We start from the raw sequence: 17,383 nt of genomic DNA, 5'->3' as shown, positions 1-17,383 counted from the left end.
AGAAGCAGTCTTGTAACAAATTAAATGAAAAGCTTTTAAAATGGTTCACATTAAAGTGGTTCACATCACTCCATCTCCTTTTCTGTAGAAATGAAAAATAAACATTGCAGAAGTACCTAGATGGTTACTACTATCCAAATTGAGTTTTACTATATAAGATTCATAACTGTTTTCCTACACTACATTTCAGCTATGGCCACCAAAGATTATCCATCATTGTGGGGCTTCGGGACAACAAAAACATTTAAAATTCCTGTTGAACATTTGGATTTCAAGTATATTGAAAAATGTTCAGATGTTAAACACTTGGAAAAAATTCTTTGTGTGCTCAGGTAAGCGTTAAAAAATCTTGTTTCAGTCTGCCAATTTTAATTATCTTGTTGACTTCTGAAATTCAAAGCCTCATTAGAAATTTTGGAGCAAAATTTCAAATATTGAGATTGTTGTTTTTGTCCATGTTAGGTGCCAAAACAGTGGTTTTAAATCTGTGGTTAGTTTGGAGGGTTCTGGCCCGATTTAATTCCAGCAAGAAAATGCAGGAGACACAGGTTCAATCGCTGGGTTGGGAAGATCCCCTAGAGAAGGAAATAGCAATCCACTCCAGTATTCTTCCCTGGAGAATCCTATGGACAGAGGAACCTAGCAGGCTACAGTTCATGGGGTCACAAAGTCAAACATGATTTAGTGACTGAACCACATTTTTCAGCACCAGACTTAGGTTAATCGGCATCCCAGGAGGAGAGCATTTTTCTTGCTTCCTTCCTCCCATTAAGGTAAAGCAGCTTTTAGGAGGCATCTGCTTCTGCTGATAAAGCGCTTTGGCACTGTCTCACTTCTAACCACCTGCCAACAAAGGTGAGTGACTCACTGGGAGCTGTCACATGGACGGTGGGGTGGGAGCAGGAAGTAGGACCAAAAGTCAGGGAATCAAGGCCTTTTCTGGGTAAGAGCCCTGTGGCCGTGATTGTCAAACTTTCATATTCACCAAATATGGCGGTTAAAAAATTGCTAATTTGAGGGCCCCATTCCTAGAGATTCTGCTTCAGGAAATTGGGAGCGGGGCCCGGGAGCGGGGCCCAGGGACGTGTTTCCAACAACAGCCTGGAAGATCGACAGGCAGGTGGTCAAGGGGGCTCTGCAACAAACGCTGACCTGGAACTTCTCAGTGGTCCAGTGGTGTGCCTTTCAATACAGGGGATGCAAGTGTGATCCCTGATCAGGGAACTGGGTTCTCACAGCCCTCGGAGCAACTAAGCCCTGATACTGCAACTAGAGAGAGTCTGTATATGACAATGAACGATCCCACATGCAACAAAGATCCCAAGGCGCTGCAACTGAGACCTGACGCAGCCAAATAAACAAATGTGCTCAGTCGCTCAGTTGTGTTCGACTCTTTGTGATGCCATGGACTATGGCCTGCCAGGCTCCTCTGTCCATGGAATTTTCGACGCAGCTTACCTGAAGCAGGTTGTTGCCATTTCCTTCTCCAGCGGATCTTCCCAACCCAAGGATCAAACCCGAGTCTCCTGCATTGACAGGCAGATTCTTTACCACTGAGTCACCTGGGAAGCCCAAGTAAATAAATACTTTTTTAAAAAGGGAAACTGACCTGTTGCATACCAACCTGTGCCACCTGTGTGGTGTTTCTCAAGGAATTTTCGTTTGAAGGGTTTTCTCATATTGCGGAAGCACTTGTGAGCATGAACTTCCCCTTTCCAGGACATCAATAGTATTCCTTTTACTCAGCAGTGATTCATTCTTTCCTCTGATGCACTTCTTTATCTCTATGTCCTTTCCTTTTTCTTTCACCTTTAGCCTCCTGCCCTTCCTAAGCAGTCCTGCTTGTCCCCAGCCAGAGTTGAGGTAATAGCCTCATCATATCATTGTTTTCTCTTTTGTTTTTCTCAACATATGAGAACATTTTCATTTGTATTTGATCAATGACTAATAAAGAAAACAAGAGTTTATGGGATGGAAGAATTTGAAAGAGAGAAAACAAGAGTTTATGGGATGAAAGAATTTGAAAGATTTTTTTAATTAATAGCCTTTTTAAGTGGTATGGACTTGGAATTATATTTTAAACTTTAATTTGAAAATGGGATTTATTTTTATTTCTCTAAAAATTTAAAAGTAAGTAGATTCACAAGAAACAGGGAAAAGATTGATTTTCCTTAAAAAAAATTTAAAAGTAGATTCACAAGAAACAGGGAAAAGATTGATTTTCCTTAAAAAAGTAAACAAGCAAAAAAGAACAGATGTCTCTAACTCTGTAAGGAAGGAATTCTGTTCCTTGAGTGATTGAATTTAGAGGTGTGTTGTTCTAAACTCTTCCTCTGCCATTATCTTCCTATCCCCTTAGGGGGATAGGAAAAATTGAGCTAGGATAGTAATTCCTCACTGGAAAGTAACTCCAAAGTCTCACTCTTTGCCGGTCTCTAATAATGAATTTCCATTTATAAGTTTAAAATTACCTTATGTACAAAATGAACATGTGAGTGTTGAAGAGGAGAGAAAATGTTATTTATTCAACTTTTAAAGTGTGTGATGGAAATTGGTGTCTTTGGAGCTCCTGTTTCTCCCCTTCATTGCGACACTCCATAGATCAGATGAAAGTAGAGGTTGCTGAAATTGAGGAAGGTTCCGGGAAAGCAGCAGCCCAGCCTTCCTCCTTGTAGGGAGGCGGGTCATGAGATCTCCTTGGAACCCCTGGGCTCCATGGAACCCAGCTTGCAAACCACAGGTTTACGTGATCTCTAAATAAAGTGGTAACTCTAAAATTTCTGAATTTTTTAAAAGGTCTGGTGAGGAAGGATACTATCCTGAACTTACAGAATTTTGTGAAAAGCACCTTTCAGGCTTAGCTCCTGGAAGTAGAGCTTTGAGGAAAGATAAACCTGCGGCAACAGCATCCAGTTTTACAGCAGAAGAATGGGAAAAAATTGATGGTGACATAAAGGTATAGAGTAACATCACTTTTTTGGTGACATTGTCATGGGATATATATCTACTTGTCTGAAATCAGTAAAGGGAATTTTGTGGTAATTACTTACGTAGTATTGGTTGCTTCTTACATCCAGGAGACTATTGTGACTATGTTTTTGTAGATTTTTATATATATATGGAGGTATGGAGCATGCTCACGTACATGTATGTATTTTAAATGACTAAGTAATACCCCATCCTACGAAAGAAACATAATTCAGTCAGCATGTATGAATCATGCTATCCAAACATGTTTGTTCACAATTTTTTGTACATCCTGGTTATTTCCTAGGAATAAGTTATTAGAATTCAAGTGCCCTGATATGAAAGGATCTGAATGTATTTCTGTTAAAACATGCTTCTTTGTGTCTCAGAAAGTTGTACCTTTGTAGTCTCCCAACAGCAGTATGTAGGAATGCCCACTTCAGGTTACTCTTCCCTGGATACGATAATCATTTTTTGCATTTTAAAATCAAGTAAATGGTTTAAAAATGACAGTACATAATGTATTGTTTGTTTACCATAACATTAAAGTTTTAGAAGTCTGTCACTTGAATTTTTTATTTCGTTAATGACCTGCTTGTATCTTTACTGATTTCTTTTAATCAGCATTATTGTTATAGTTTACATTCAATAAAACTTAGCCATTTTATAAAACAAATGAATGTATACAACAAAACAGAAATAGGCTCACAGATACAGAGAACAAACTAGTGGTTACCAGTGGGGAGAGGAGAGGAAAGAGAGGCAGGATAGGAGTAAGGGATTAAGAGATACAAACTACTATGTATAAAATAAATAAACAGCAAGGATGAAATAGAGAAATAGAGTCATTACTTTATAACTTTAAATGGAATATAATCTACAAAAATATTTAACCACTATGTTGTACACCTGAAACTAACATTATATTGTAAATCAACTGTATTTCTATTTTTAAAAAGTTAGCTGTATTACGGTAATTTCACTGAGTTTTGACAAATCGTATACGATAGAATATTTCTATCACCCCTACAAGTTTCACTGTGCCCCTTTGCAGTCAGCGCTGACCATATACCCTGGTTCCTGGCAGCCACTGAACTGCTTTCTATCATTACAGATTTGCCTTTTCTTGCCTTTCATATAAATATAATTGTATAGTATATCTTCTTTCATATCTGTCTTCTTCCACTTAGCATGATGCTTCTGAGATTCATCTGTGTTGTTGAATGTGTCCATGGTTCATTCCTTTTAATTGCTGAGTAGTAGTGATTTGTATGGCTATCTTACAGTTTGTTTAACCATTTACTACTTGATGAACAAATGCCAGTTTTTTTTTCTTTCTTTTTGATTTATTTGGCTGTGTCGCATCTTCAGTCTTCATTGTGGTATGTGGAATCTAGTTCCATGACCAGGGATCGAATCTGGGCTCCCTGCATTGGGAACTACAAGTCTTAGCCACTGACCACCAGGGAAGTCCCCCAGAGTATTTTCTAAAGTGGCAATCAATCCTGCCAATAATGGATAAAAGTTCCAGTTGCTCTACATCATGGTCCATAATTAGGATTGTCAGTTTGGTTAATTTTAGCTCTTCTGTTGGGTGTATAATTGTATCTCATTGTGCTTTTTATTTGTATTTCTCTAATTGCTCATGATCAGATAGATTATATTCTTTGCAGCCAGATGGAGAAGCTCTATACAGTCAGCAAAAACAAGACCAGGAGCTGACTGTGGCTCAGATCATGAACTCCTTATTGCCAAATTCAGACTTAAATTGAAGAAAGTAGGGAAAACTGCTAGACCACTCAGGTATGACCTAAATCAAATCCCTTATGATTATACAGTGGAAGTGAGAAATAGATTTAAGGGTCTAGATCTGATAGACAGAGTGCCTGATGAACTATGGAATGAGGTTCATGACATTGTACAGGAGACAGGGATGAAGACCATCCCCATGGAAAAGAAATGCAAAAAAGCAAAATGGCTGCCTGGGGAGGCCTTGCAAATAGCTGTGAAAAGAAGAGAAGCGAAAAGCAAAGGAGAAAAGGAAAGATATAAGCATCTGAATGCAGAGTTCCAAAGAATAGCAAGAAGAGATAAGAAAGCCTTCTTCAGCGATCAATGCAAAGGAATAGAGGAAAACAACAGAGTGGGAAAGACTAGAGATCTCTTCAAGAAAATTAGAGATACCAAGGGAACATTTCATGCAAAGATGGGCTCGATAAAGGACAGAAATGGGATAGACCTAACAAAAGCAGAAGATATTAAGAAGAGGTGGCAAGAATACACAGAAGAACTGTACAAAAAAGATCTTCACCACCCGGATAATCACGATGGTGTGATGACTCATCTAGAGCCAGACATCCTGGAATGTGAAGCCAAGTGGGCCTTAGAAAGCATCACTATGAACAAAGCTAGTGGAGGAGATGGTATTCCAGTGGAGCTATTTCAAATCCTGAAAGATGATGCTGTGAAAGTGCTGCACTCAATATGCCAGCAAATTTGGAAAACTCACCAGTGGCCGCAGGACTGGAAAAGGTCAGTTTTCATTCCAGTCCCAAAGAAAGGCAATGCCAAAGAATGCTCAAACTACCACACAATTGCATTCATCTCACACACTAGTAAAGTAATGCTCAAAATTCTCCAAGCCAGGCTTCAATAATATGTGAACTGTGAACTTCCTGATGTTCAAGCTGGTTTTAGAAAAGGCAGAGGAACCAGAGATCAAATTGCCAACATCTGCTGGATCATGGAAAAACCAAGAGAGTTCCAGAAAACCATCTATTTCTGCTTTCTTGACTATGCCAAAGCCTTTGACTGTGTGGATCACAATAAACTGTGAAAAATTCTGAAAGAGATGGGAATACCAGACCACCTGACCTGCCTCTTGAGAAACCTGTATGCAGGTCAGGAAGCAACAGTTAGAACTGGACATGGAACAACAGACTGGTTCCAAATAGGAAAAGGAGTGCATCAAGGCTGTATATTGTCACCCTGCTTATTTAACTTATATGCAGAGTATATCATGAGAAACGGACTGGAAGAAACACAAGCTGGAATTAAGATTGCCGGGAGAAATATCAATCACCTCAGATATGCAGATGACACCACCCTTATGGCAGAAAGTGAAGAGGAGCTAAAAAGCCTCTTGATGAAAGTGAAAGAGGAGAGTGAAAAAGTTGGCTTAAAGCTCAACATTCAGAAAACAAAGATCATGGCATCTGGTCCCATCACTTCATGGGAAATAGATGGGGAAACAGTGGAAACAGTGTCAGACTTTATTTTTGGGGCTCCAAAATCACTGCAGATAGTGACTGCAGCCATGAAATTAAAAGACGCTTACTCCTTGGAAGAAAAGTTATGACCAACTAGATAGTATATTCAAAAGCAGAGACGTTACTTTGCTGACTAAGGTCCATCTAGTCAAGGCTATGGTTTTTCCTGTGGTCATGTATGGATGTGAGAGTTGGACTGTGAAGAAGGCTGAGCACCCTTGAAGAATTGATGCATTTGAAGTGTGGTGTTGGAGAAGACTCTTGAGAGTCCCTTGGACTGCAAGGAGATCCAACCGGTCCATTCTGAAGGAGATCAGCCCTGGGATTTCTTTGGAAGGAATGATGCTAAAGCTGAAACTGCAGTACTTTGGCCACCTCATGCAAAGAGTTGACTCATTGGAAAAGGCTTTGATGCTGGGAGGGATTGGGGGCAGGAGGAGAAGGGGATGACAGAGGGTGAGATGGCTGGATGGCATCATGGACTCGATGGACGTGAGTCTGAGTGAACTCCGGGAGTTGGCGTTGGACAGGGAGGCCTGGCATGCTGGGATTCATGGGGTTGCAAAGAGTCGGACACGACTGAGCGACTGACCTGAACTGAATTACTAATGATGTTGAATGTCTTTTCATTTCCTTCTCATCCATATATCTTCTTTTGTCTTTAAATCCTTTGCCCATTAAAAAATTTAGATTGTTTATGTTCTTATTGAATTGTAAAATATGTATCTTCTGTGTATTTTACACATGAGGATGTATCTTTGCAAATATTTGCTGATATTGTATGGCTTGCCTTTTCATTTTTTTTTAGATAGCATCTTTGGAAGAGTAAAAATTTTTACTTTTGATGAAACCAATTTTTCTTATAGTTTGTGCTTTTGTGTCCTATTTAAGAAACCTTTGTCTCATTTAAGATCCCTAAATTTTCTCCTATGATTTGTCCAAAAAGTTTTATCATTTTAACTCTTAAATGTAGGTGTAAGATCAGTTTTATTTTTTGGACACACAGACAGATATATACAGACACCCAGTGCATATATTTGTATATACCAATATGGATATCGAAATGTCAAGCATCTAATGAATGATTATCTTTTTTTCATTGAACTTCTTGGTTCGAGTGTCAAAAATAGGTTGACTTTGTACATGTAGCTCTGTTTCTGTATTCTGTTCACCAATCTAAATATCTGTCTTTACACCAGTATTCCATTGTCTTGATAACAATGTCTTTTTAAACATTTTTAATTTTATATTGGAGTATACTCACATGCTTGCAGAAGGCAATGGCAACCCACTCTAGTACTCTTGCCTGGCAAATCCCATGGACAGAGGAGCCTGGTAGGCTGCAGTCCATGGGGTCGCTAGGAGTCAGACACGACTGAGTGACTTCACTTTCACTTTTCACTTTCAAGCATTGGAGAAGGAAATGTCAACCCACTCCAGTGTTCTTGCCTGGAGAACTGGGGAGCCCGGTAGGCTGCTGTCTATGGGGTTGCCCAGAGTTGGACACGACTTACGCGACTTAGCAGCAGCAGCAGCAGCAGCAGCAGCAGCAGCAGCATACTCACATGCTAGCAAGATTATGCTCAAAATCCTTCAAGCTAGGCTTCAGCAGTACATGAACCAGGAAATTCTAGATGTATAAGCTGGGTTTCAAAGAGGCAGAGGAACCAGAGGTCAAATTGCCAACATTCATTGGATCAGTGCGAAAACAAGGGAATTCCAGAAAAACATCTACTTCTTCTTCATTGACTATGCTAGCACCTTTGACTGTGTCGATCATAACAAACTGTGGAAAATTCTTAAAGAGAGGGGAGTACCAGACCACCTTACCTGTCTCCTGAGAAACCTGTATTCAGGTCAAGAAGCAACAGTTAGAACCGGAAATGGAACAACTGACTGGTTCAAAATTGAGAAAGGAGTACGACAAGACTGTATATTGTTACCCTGCTTATTTAACTTCTATGCAGAAGTTAAATTTCACATCATGTGAAATACTGGGCTGGGTGAATCACAAACTGGAATCAAGATTTCCAGGAGAAATATCAACAGCCTCAAATATGCAGATGACATCACTCTAATGGCAGAAAGTGAAGAGGAACTAAAAAGCTTCTTGATGAAGATAAAAGAGGAGAGTGAAAAACCTGACTTGAAACACAATATTAAAAAACTAAGATCATGGCATCCAGTCCCATCACTTCATGGCATATAGAAGGGGGAAAAGTGGAAGAAGCAATGACAGATTTTATATTCTTGGACTCCAAAATCCCTGTTAATGGCGACTGCAGCCATGCAATTAAAAGATGCTTGCTCCTTGGAAGAAAAGCTATGACAAACCTAGACATATATTAAAAAGCAGAGACATGATGTTGCTGACAAAGGTCTGTAAAGTCAAAGCTATGTCTTTTCCAGTAGTCATGCTGGGATGTGAATCAGACCATAAAGAAGGTTGAGTGCCAAAGAACTAATGCTTCTGAATTGTTTTGCTAGAGAAGACTCTTGAGAGTCCCTTGGAGTGCAAGGAGATTGAATTAGTCAATCCTAAAGGAAATCAACCCTGAATACTCAGTGGAAGGACTGGTGCTGAAGCTCTAATAGCTTGGTCATCTGATGCAAAGAACCAACTTAGTGGAAAAGGCTCTGATGCTGGGAAAAATTGAAGGCAAAAGGAGAAGGGAGAGGCAGAGGATAAGATGGTTAGATAGCATCACCAACTCCATGGACATGAATTTGAGCAAACTCTGGGAGATAGCAGAGGACAGAGGAGCCTGACATGCTGCAGTCCATGGGGTCGCAAACAGTCAGATATGACTTAGTGACTGAACAGCAACAAAATAGTTGATTTACAATAGTTGTGTTGTGTTAGTTTCACATGTACAGCAAGGTGATTCAGTTATGCACTTACATATATCTATTCTTTTTTCAGATTCCTTTCTCATATCAGGTAGTGCAAGTCCTCCAACTTTGTTCTTTGTTTTCAAAGTTGTTTTGGCTGTTCCAGGTCCTTTGCTTGCCAATTTCTACAAAATAGAAATTGTATTTGTGTTGGGGTTGTTTTGAATTTGTTGATCAGTTTTGGAAGAATTGATATTTTGATAATATTGAAATTTCTGATTGATGAACATGTATTTTTCTGTTCATATAAGCTTTATTTAATTTTTTGAAGCAGTGTTTGTAGTTTTCAGTGTATATATACTTCTTATATATTTTTAATGAAATTTATTCCTAAGTATCTCTTTTATACTATTATAAAAGTTGATTCTCTAATTTAATTTGCTCATTCCAAGTCACTTCAATTATGAAATTTTATTTCTTTATTTTTATTGTGGAAAAATACACATCATATGAAGTTTATCATCTTTATCATTTTCAAGTATACAGTTCATTAGTGTTAAGTATATTCATATTATTATGCAACCAATCTCAAGGACTTTTTCATCTTCCAAAACTGAAACTCCATACCATTTAACAATAACTCTCCAGTCCTACCCCCACCACCAGCCCCTGGCAACCATCATTCTACCTTTTTTTTTTTTCTGATCTGTTTACATTCTTTTTATTTTTTATTTGTTTATTTTTTATTGAGGATGATTTACAGTGTAGGGTTACTTTCAGGTGTACAGCATAGTGATTCAGTTATACATACATATATGTTGGTATCTTATTTTTTTCATATCCTTTTCCCATATAGGTTATTGTGAAGTATTGAGTATAGTTTCTTCACTTTGATTTATCTCTAGGTCCATCCATGTTACTACAAATGGCATTATTCCATTCTTTTTTATGACTGAGTAACATTTCATTGAATAAATATACCACATTCTCTTTATCCATTCATCTGTTGACAAACATTTAGGTTTCTTCCATTTCTTGCCTATTGTAAGTAGTGTTGCAATGAATATTGGGGTGCATGTATATTTTCTTTTCTCTGAATCTATGCCCGGCAGTGGGATTGCAGGATCATATGTTAACTCTATTTTTAGTTTGTTAAGGAACCTCCATACCATTCTCCATAGTGGCTGCATCAGTTTGCATTTCCACTAATAGTATAGGAGAGTTCCTTTTTCTACACACACTCTCCAGCATTTATTGTTCGTAGACTTTTTGATGATGGCCATTCTGACAGTATGAGGTGATACCTCATTGGGGTATTGATTTGCATTTCTCTAATAATGAGTGATGTTGAGCATCTTTTCTTGTGCCTTTTGGCCATCTGTGTATCTTCTTTGGAGAAATGTCTATTTAGATCTTCTGCCTGTTTTTTTGATTGGTTCTTTGGAGTTTTTTAATATTGAGTTATATGAACCATTTCTATATTTTGGAGTTTAATACCTTGTCAGCTGCACCATTTGCACATATTTTCTCCCATTCTGTAGACTGGTTTTTCATTTTCTTTATGGTTTCCTTTGCTATAAAAAAGCTTTTATGTTTAATTAGGCCCCATTTGTTTATTTTTGCTTTTATTTCCATGACTCTAAGAGATGGATATTGCCACAATTTATATCAAAGAATGTTCTGCCGGTGTTTTCCTCTAGCAGTGTTTTGGTATCCAGTCTTACATGTAGGTCTTGAATCCATTTTGAATTTATTTTTGTGCATGATGTTAGAGAATATTCTAATTTCCTTTTTTTTTACATGTAGCTGTCCAGTTTTCCAGCACTATTATTAGAGAAACTGTCTTTTTGCCCTTCTATGTTCTTGCCTCCTTTGTTATAGATTAATTGACCACAGGCCTGTGGATAACTTTGAGGTTCTTTATCCAGTTCTATTGATCTGTATTTATGGTTTTTGTGCCAGTACCATACTCTTTTGATTATTGTAGCTTTGTAGTATAGTCTGAAGTCAGGAAGCCTGAATACTGCAGCTCTATTTTTCTTTCTCAAGCTTGCTTTGGCACTTCAGGGTCTTTTGTGTTTCCAAAAATTTAAAAATTTTTGTTCTAGTTCTGTGAAAAATGCTATTGGTAATTTGATGGAGGTTGCATTGGATCTGTAAATTGCCTTTGGCAGGGAATTTATTTTATCAAAACTGCAAAGTTATTGGTATAAATTTGTCTAAAATATCTTTTTTTAAAAATATCTGTAGGACTGTTAGAGATGAGCTTTTTTTATGCCTGCTAATTTGTATTTTTTCCTTTCACTTTCTTTTGACTAGTCTTGTTATGTTTGTCAATTGTTTAATTGTTTCCAAAAAAACCAAGATTTGGATGTTGATTTTATTTTTCTATTTTATGTTTTATGGATTTCTACTCTTATTTTTTAATGATTTTTATTTCCTCCTACTCTCTTTGGCTTTAATGTGTTTTCTATTAGTTTTTTAAGGTAGAAGCTTAATTATTAATAATTGATCTTGAACCTTTCTTCTTGCTTAAAGTTGCAAAATTTCCTCTAATACTTTATCTGCATGGTATAAATTATTATATATCGTGTTTTCATTATCTCTTAGTTCAAATTATTTTCCATCTGATTTCCTTTTTAACTCATGAACTCCTTATAAGTGAATTCAAATTCCAATTTCTTGGGGATGGTCTAAATACTTATTATTACTGAATTCTAGTTTAGGTCTCTTGTGGTCAGATTCCATACTTTGTATAATTTCAACCCTATGAGATTTATTGTGACTTTTTTTGGCCTATGCTCCATGTGCTCTTGAAAATAGCATAGAAGTCTATATTGATTAGGCCAAGTTGGTTAATGTTGCTCAAATCTACTCTAATGTTACTGATTTTTTGTCCACTATTTTCCTGTGTCCATACTCTTAATCAAATAGATTCATTTTGGATACTGAGTATTTTATTTTTGGAATTTCCATTAATTCGTTTTTAAAGTTTTCAGTCTTCTCCTGAATTTCTCAACTGTTTCTGCCTGTTGTTCACTCTTCTCATATATTTATTGCAGCTGTTTTTAAGTCTCTGTTTGTTATTTCCAACATCCATTCACTCTCTGTGTCTGCTTCTGTTGGCTATGGGTAGCCTTTTGCTGATTCTTTGTCTTTATTGTCATTTTTTATATTTTATGCTGTCCATTGTATATAAAGGACTTCCCTGGTGGCTCAGATGGTAAAAAATCTGCCTGCAATGCAGGAGACCCAGGTTTGATCCCTAAGTCACAAAGATTCCCTGGAGAAGGGAATGACTACCTTCTCCAGTGTTCTTGCCTGAAGAATCCCATGGCGAGAGGAGCCTGGAGGGCTACAGTTGCAATCCACGGAGCTGCAAAGAGTCGGACACAACTGAGCAACTAAACACAGCACAATACATTGTGTATAAGAAAATCAGAAGTAATTAATATTTACCAATAGAAAGGAGCATGTCCTTTCTGTCAAACTGCTAAAGTTGGAAAATGTGGTCAATCTAATCTGTATGTTAATTTGCACCTGATTTGCTTGGGTGTTTGAGATAAAGACATAGGTTCTACTGTCAAGGAACTTACAGTGTGGTAAGAGAGACAAACAGTAAATAGAGGATTTTAAATATTCATGCTAAACACTTTTCTCCCAACCAGGAAGTTCAGAGAAGGCTCACTGGAAGGGAGATGAATATGATCTTGCAAGATAAATAAAGTAGAAAGGGCAGAAATGAGTATACTGACCAATACTGAACTGTACACTTAAGAATAGTTAAGATGATACATTTTATGTTATTGTGTATTTCCCTACAATTGCAAAACACAGAGTAAGAAGGGCATTTCAGATAGAGAGAATGTCATGATCAAATTGTCACCTAAAAATTGACCCATAGTATGATGATATAGTCTTTTCTAATGTCTGGTTAATTATGTAAAGCTGTATATTTACCTTCTTTTTTGCCTCTCTTCTTCTCAGAGTTGGGTATCAGAAATTAAAAAAGAAGATGATAAAATACACTTTCATGAAACTGAAACATTTCCAGCAGTGGAAGATAATTTGCCCCCAGTTCGCGGTTCAAACAGCCATCTTCATGTTGCCAAGGTATACCTTTTTGGTGTGGGGGGTCGGTGGTAGGGGAGGAAGTTGTTGTTTATTAAGAACATTAGCTTGGTTTAATCATTGTAGCCAAAGCGTGGTGTCCTCTGGGCAGCTGGAGCGTTTTTTCATGGTGATCCTGTGTTTTCACCTTGTTGAGTAAGCCTCCCCTGGAGATCAAAACAAAACAATATTTTCCTTTGAAGAACTTGCATCTTGGGTTTACTGCTTCCCTTATTTTTGTTTTTTGACTGTTCTGTCTCTTCTACTCTGACAAGTTTTGATGAGTACTTAAGATCCAATTGAGTATGTAAACATTTCAGGGAATAATTTTATGTATCCAGTAGAGGTACAGTGGGAATAGTTTGCATAATTAAATATGGATTTAAAGCATTAAACAGATGGATTAATCTGTTTAATTAATCCATTAAATCCATGGATTTCAAGCAGTTATAGATGGCATTTCTCTGTTTAGTGCATCCCCTCCCCAACCCCCAGCCCCTCATGGTTATTTCTCTGAGGCTGGTCTCTATTTTGCCACGCAGGTCTCTCCTTTCTAATGCATGGTTTCCATAGAGAAGGGGCCTGTTGGAGTTCCAGGTTCACTTAACTTCCAGTTAAAACTGAGTTTCTTTGTGTCTCCTTTACCCTGATATTACAGATTCCAGCCTGTCTCCAGGGGATTTTGGCTTGAATCATACATTGCATTGCCTCTGCCCTCCTTTTTTCCCTGCTTTTTTTCCCTTTTATTCTTATCTCTGAGAGGATGGTTACCTAACTGTCTTCATTTTGGGTTGGGTCATTTTTGTTTTTCTCGTTTCTTCTTTGACCTCTCAGTTTCATTTGAAAACTATCCATAGCCTTTCATCACTCTGCTTCTTGGTAATTTACCTTCCTGGATCTTTTTACTCCTCACTAGGAATTACGCAGGTAACTGAGGTACACAGTAAATAAGTATGGTAAGGATAACACTATCTGTAATCAATGAATTTGTATTTATTGAACCCTCATTATGTGCTAAGTCTATATCCTGAAACTATAACAATGAATAATATTTCCTCTGTGTCCTTACTGTAGTCCAGTAGGAGTAGACAGACTAATGTAGTTCTCAAAGTATGGTCCATGGATGTTGGTTATCCCTGAAATCCTTCTAGGGGATCCATAAAGTCAATATTATTTTTAAAACTCTTTTATAAAATAACGCTTTGTCTCTTTCACTTCGTTGACTTTTGCACTAAGGGTAAAACTGCTGGTTGCAATTTAGACTATTAAGTCATGTCCAGCTCTTTGTGACGTCATGGACTGTAGCCACCAGGCTCCCCTGTCCATGGGATTTCCCAGATAAAAATAATGGAGTGGGTTTCCATTTCCTTCTCCAGGGGATCTTCCTGACCCAGGAATCAAATTCACTTCTGCATTGGCAGGCAGATTCTTTACCCCGGAACCACCAGGGATGCCCCAAACTGCTGGTACCTTACCGTGAATTGAGGCAGTGGCACTAATTGAGCTAGCGGTCATTGTTTTCTCCACTGCTATGCACTCATAGTAAGAAATTCCTATTTAACTTAAAAATGTCTTTGATGAAACAACAAAAAATGTATTTTTGTTAAATATGATACCTTGAAGACATATCTTTTTAATATTCTGTGCGACAAAATGCAGACTTCACAGAAGGCACTTCACTGTGAAATGAAATATGATGATCATCATAAGAAAACCCACTTGTGTGACTGACTGTCAGCTGAATTAGCAACTTTTTCCTGGAACAACTTTTACTTGAACAGATGACTGACAGACCAGCTGTAGTTATTCAGAGTTCAGTTTTTGGTAGACATTCTCATATAAATGAATGAAATAGTCTGTCACTTCAAGGAAAACAATGAATGGTATTAGCTGCCAGTGGTAAAATCTGAGCTTTCAGGTGGAATTCACAGTACTTCATATTCTTAGGGGGCTCTCAGATAGATGCTTGTGACCAGAAAAAAAAAAAATTTCCCCTTAGGGGAGACACTTAATGACTTTTATGATGAGCTCTGTGAGTAGTTTTAACTTTTTTTTAAAAATTGAGCTACAGTTGATGTATGGTATTATACAAGTTATAGGTCTTATAGTAATTCACAATTTTTAAAGGTTTACTCCATTTATAGTTAATATAATATATTGGCTGTATTCCCTGTATTTTACAGTATATCCTTGTACCTTATTTATTTTGTACATAATAGTTTGTACCTCCTAATTCCCACTTTCTCCTTCTCTCTCCCTACTGGTAACCACCAGCTTTCTATATCTGTGAGTCTGTTTCCTGTTTGTTATATTTATTAGTTTGTTTTATTTTTTGGATTCCACATACAAGTGGTACCATATAATATTTGTCTTTCTCTGCCTGACTTATTTCCCTTAGCATAATAGCCTTCAAGTTCATCCATGTTGTTGCGCATGGCAAAACTTCATTCTTTTTTATGGCTTAGTAGTATTCCGTTGTATGTATATGCCACTTCTTCTTGATTCATTCATCTGTTGATGGACACTTAGGTTGCTTCCAGATCTTGGTAATTGTAAATAATGCTGCTGTGAACATTGCGGTGCATTTATCTTTTCCAATTAGTGTTTTATTAGGTTGGTGCAAAGGTAATTGCAGTTTTGTGTTGTTGAACTTTGCTGTTTGATATTGGAATACATTCTTAAATGTGGTTATATTATATATCATTTTAATTTGAATTTCTTGCTTTATGGTTTTTTGCTAATGACTTATTTTTGTTGTTTGAGATCCCATGGACTGCAACATGCCAGGTTCCTTGTCCCTCACCATCTCCCAGAATTTGCCCAAGTTCATGGCTATTGAGTCAGTGATGCCATCCAACCATCTCATCTTCTGTCACCGTCTTCTCCTTCTGCCTTCAGTCTTTCCCAGCATCAGAGTCTTTTCCAGTGAGTCTGCTCTTTGCATCAGGTGGCCAACGTATTGGAGCTTCAGCTTCAGTATCGGTCCTTCCAATGAGTATTCACGGTTGATTTCCTTTAAGATTGACTGGTTTGATCTCCTTGCTGTCCAAGAGACTCTGAAGAGTCTTCTCCAGCACCACAGTTCGAAAGCATCAATTCTTCAGTGTTCTGCTTTCGTCATGATCCAGCTCTCATATACATACATGACTAATGGAAAGACCATAGCCTTGACTATATGGACCTTTGTTGGCAAAGTGATATCTTTGCTTTTTAATACAATATCTAGGTTTGTCATAGCTTTCCTGCCAAGAAGCAATCATTTTCTAATTTCATGGCTGCAGTTATTTGCTGTTTATATTACTCAGTTAGTAAAGAATCCACCTGCAATGCAGGAGACCGTGGTTCGATTCCTGAGTCTGGAAGATCCGCTGAAGAAGGAATCAGGTATCTACTCCAATATTCTTGGGCTTCCCTCATGGCTCAACTGGTAAAGAAGAAGACTGCAATACGGGAGACCTGGGTTCGAGCCCTTTGTTGGGAAGATCCTCTAGAGAAGGGAATGGCTACCCACTCCAGTATTCTGGCCTGGAGAATTCCATGGACTGTGTAGTCCATAGGGTTGCAAAGAGTAGGACACAACTGAGGAACTTTCACTTTTTCATAGAAAGGATGTTAGACAAAGAGCAAATTCAAGTGACTTTTTCATTCAAGTTCAAAATGGTTGTTAAGCAGCGGAGACATCTGGCAACATCAGCAATGCACTTGGCCCAGGAACTGCTAATGAATGTACAGTGCAGTGGTGGTTCAAGAATTTTTGTAAAGGAAAGGAGAGCCTTAAAGATGAGGAGCATAGTGGCCAGCTACTGGAAGACCAATGAGAGAAATCTTTGAAACTGATCCTCTTAAAACTACATGAAGAACTCAACGTCGACCATTCTACCGTCGTTTGGCATTTAAAGCAAATTGGAAAGGTAAAAAGCTCAATAAGTAGGTGCCTCATGAGCTGACCACAAATCAAAAAAATTCTTCTTTTGAAGTGTTGTCTTCGCTTATTCTACCCAACCACAATGAGCCATTTCTTGATCAAACTGAGGTGTGCAATGAAAATTGGATTTTATATGACAACTGGAGATGACCAGCTCAATGGTTGGGCTGAGAAGAAGCTCCAAAGCACTACCCAAAGTCAAACTTCCACCAAAAATAGGTCATGGTCACTGGTGGTCTGCTGCCTGTCTGATCCACTACAGCTTTCTGAATCCCAGCAA

The 17,383-nt window shown here is 37.9% G+C and overlaps 1 protein-coding gene across 1 annotated transcript in view; it reads left to right on the top strand.

The window, feature by feature from the left end:
• The window catches only part of SPAG1 (sperm associated antigen 1), an 82,288-nt gene that overhangs the window by 3,239 nt on the left and 61,666 nt on the right, over positions 1–17,383 (top strand). Inside the window, exons 2-4 of the mRNA XM_069600514.1 lie at positions 191–332; positions 2,797–2,956; positions 13,056–13,181. Of these exons, the coding sequence (XP_069456615.1) occupies positions 193–332; positions 2,797–2,956; positions 13,056–13,181 (426 nt within the window). The 5' untranslated portion in view covers positions 191–192. The remainder of the gene's footprint in view (positions 1–190; positions 333–2,796; positions 2,957–13,055; positions 13,182–17,383) is intronic.

Source organism: Ovis canadensis, chromosome 9 (assembly GCF_042477335.2).
Source record: "Ovis canadensis isolate MfBH-ARS-UI-01 breed Bighorn chromosome 9, ARS-UI_OviCan_v2, whole genome shotgun sequence".
In the NCBI taxonomy this organism is placed as follows: Eukaryota; Metazoa; Chordata; class Mammalia; order Artiodactyla; family Bovidae; genus Ovis; species Ovis canadensis.
This window is presented reverse-complemented; position numbering and strand designations above follow the sequence as displayed.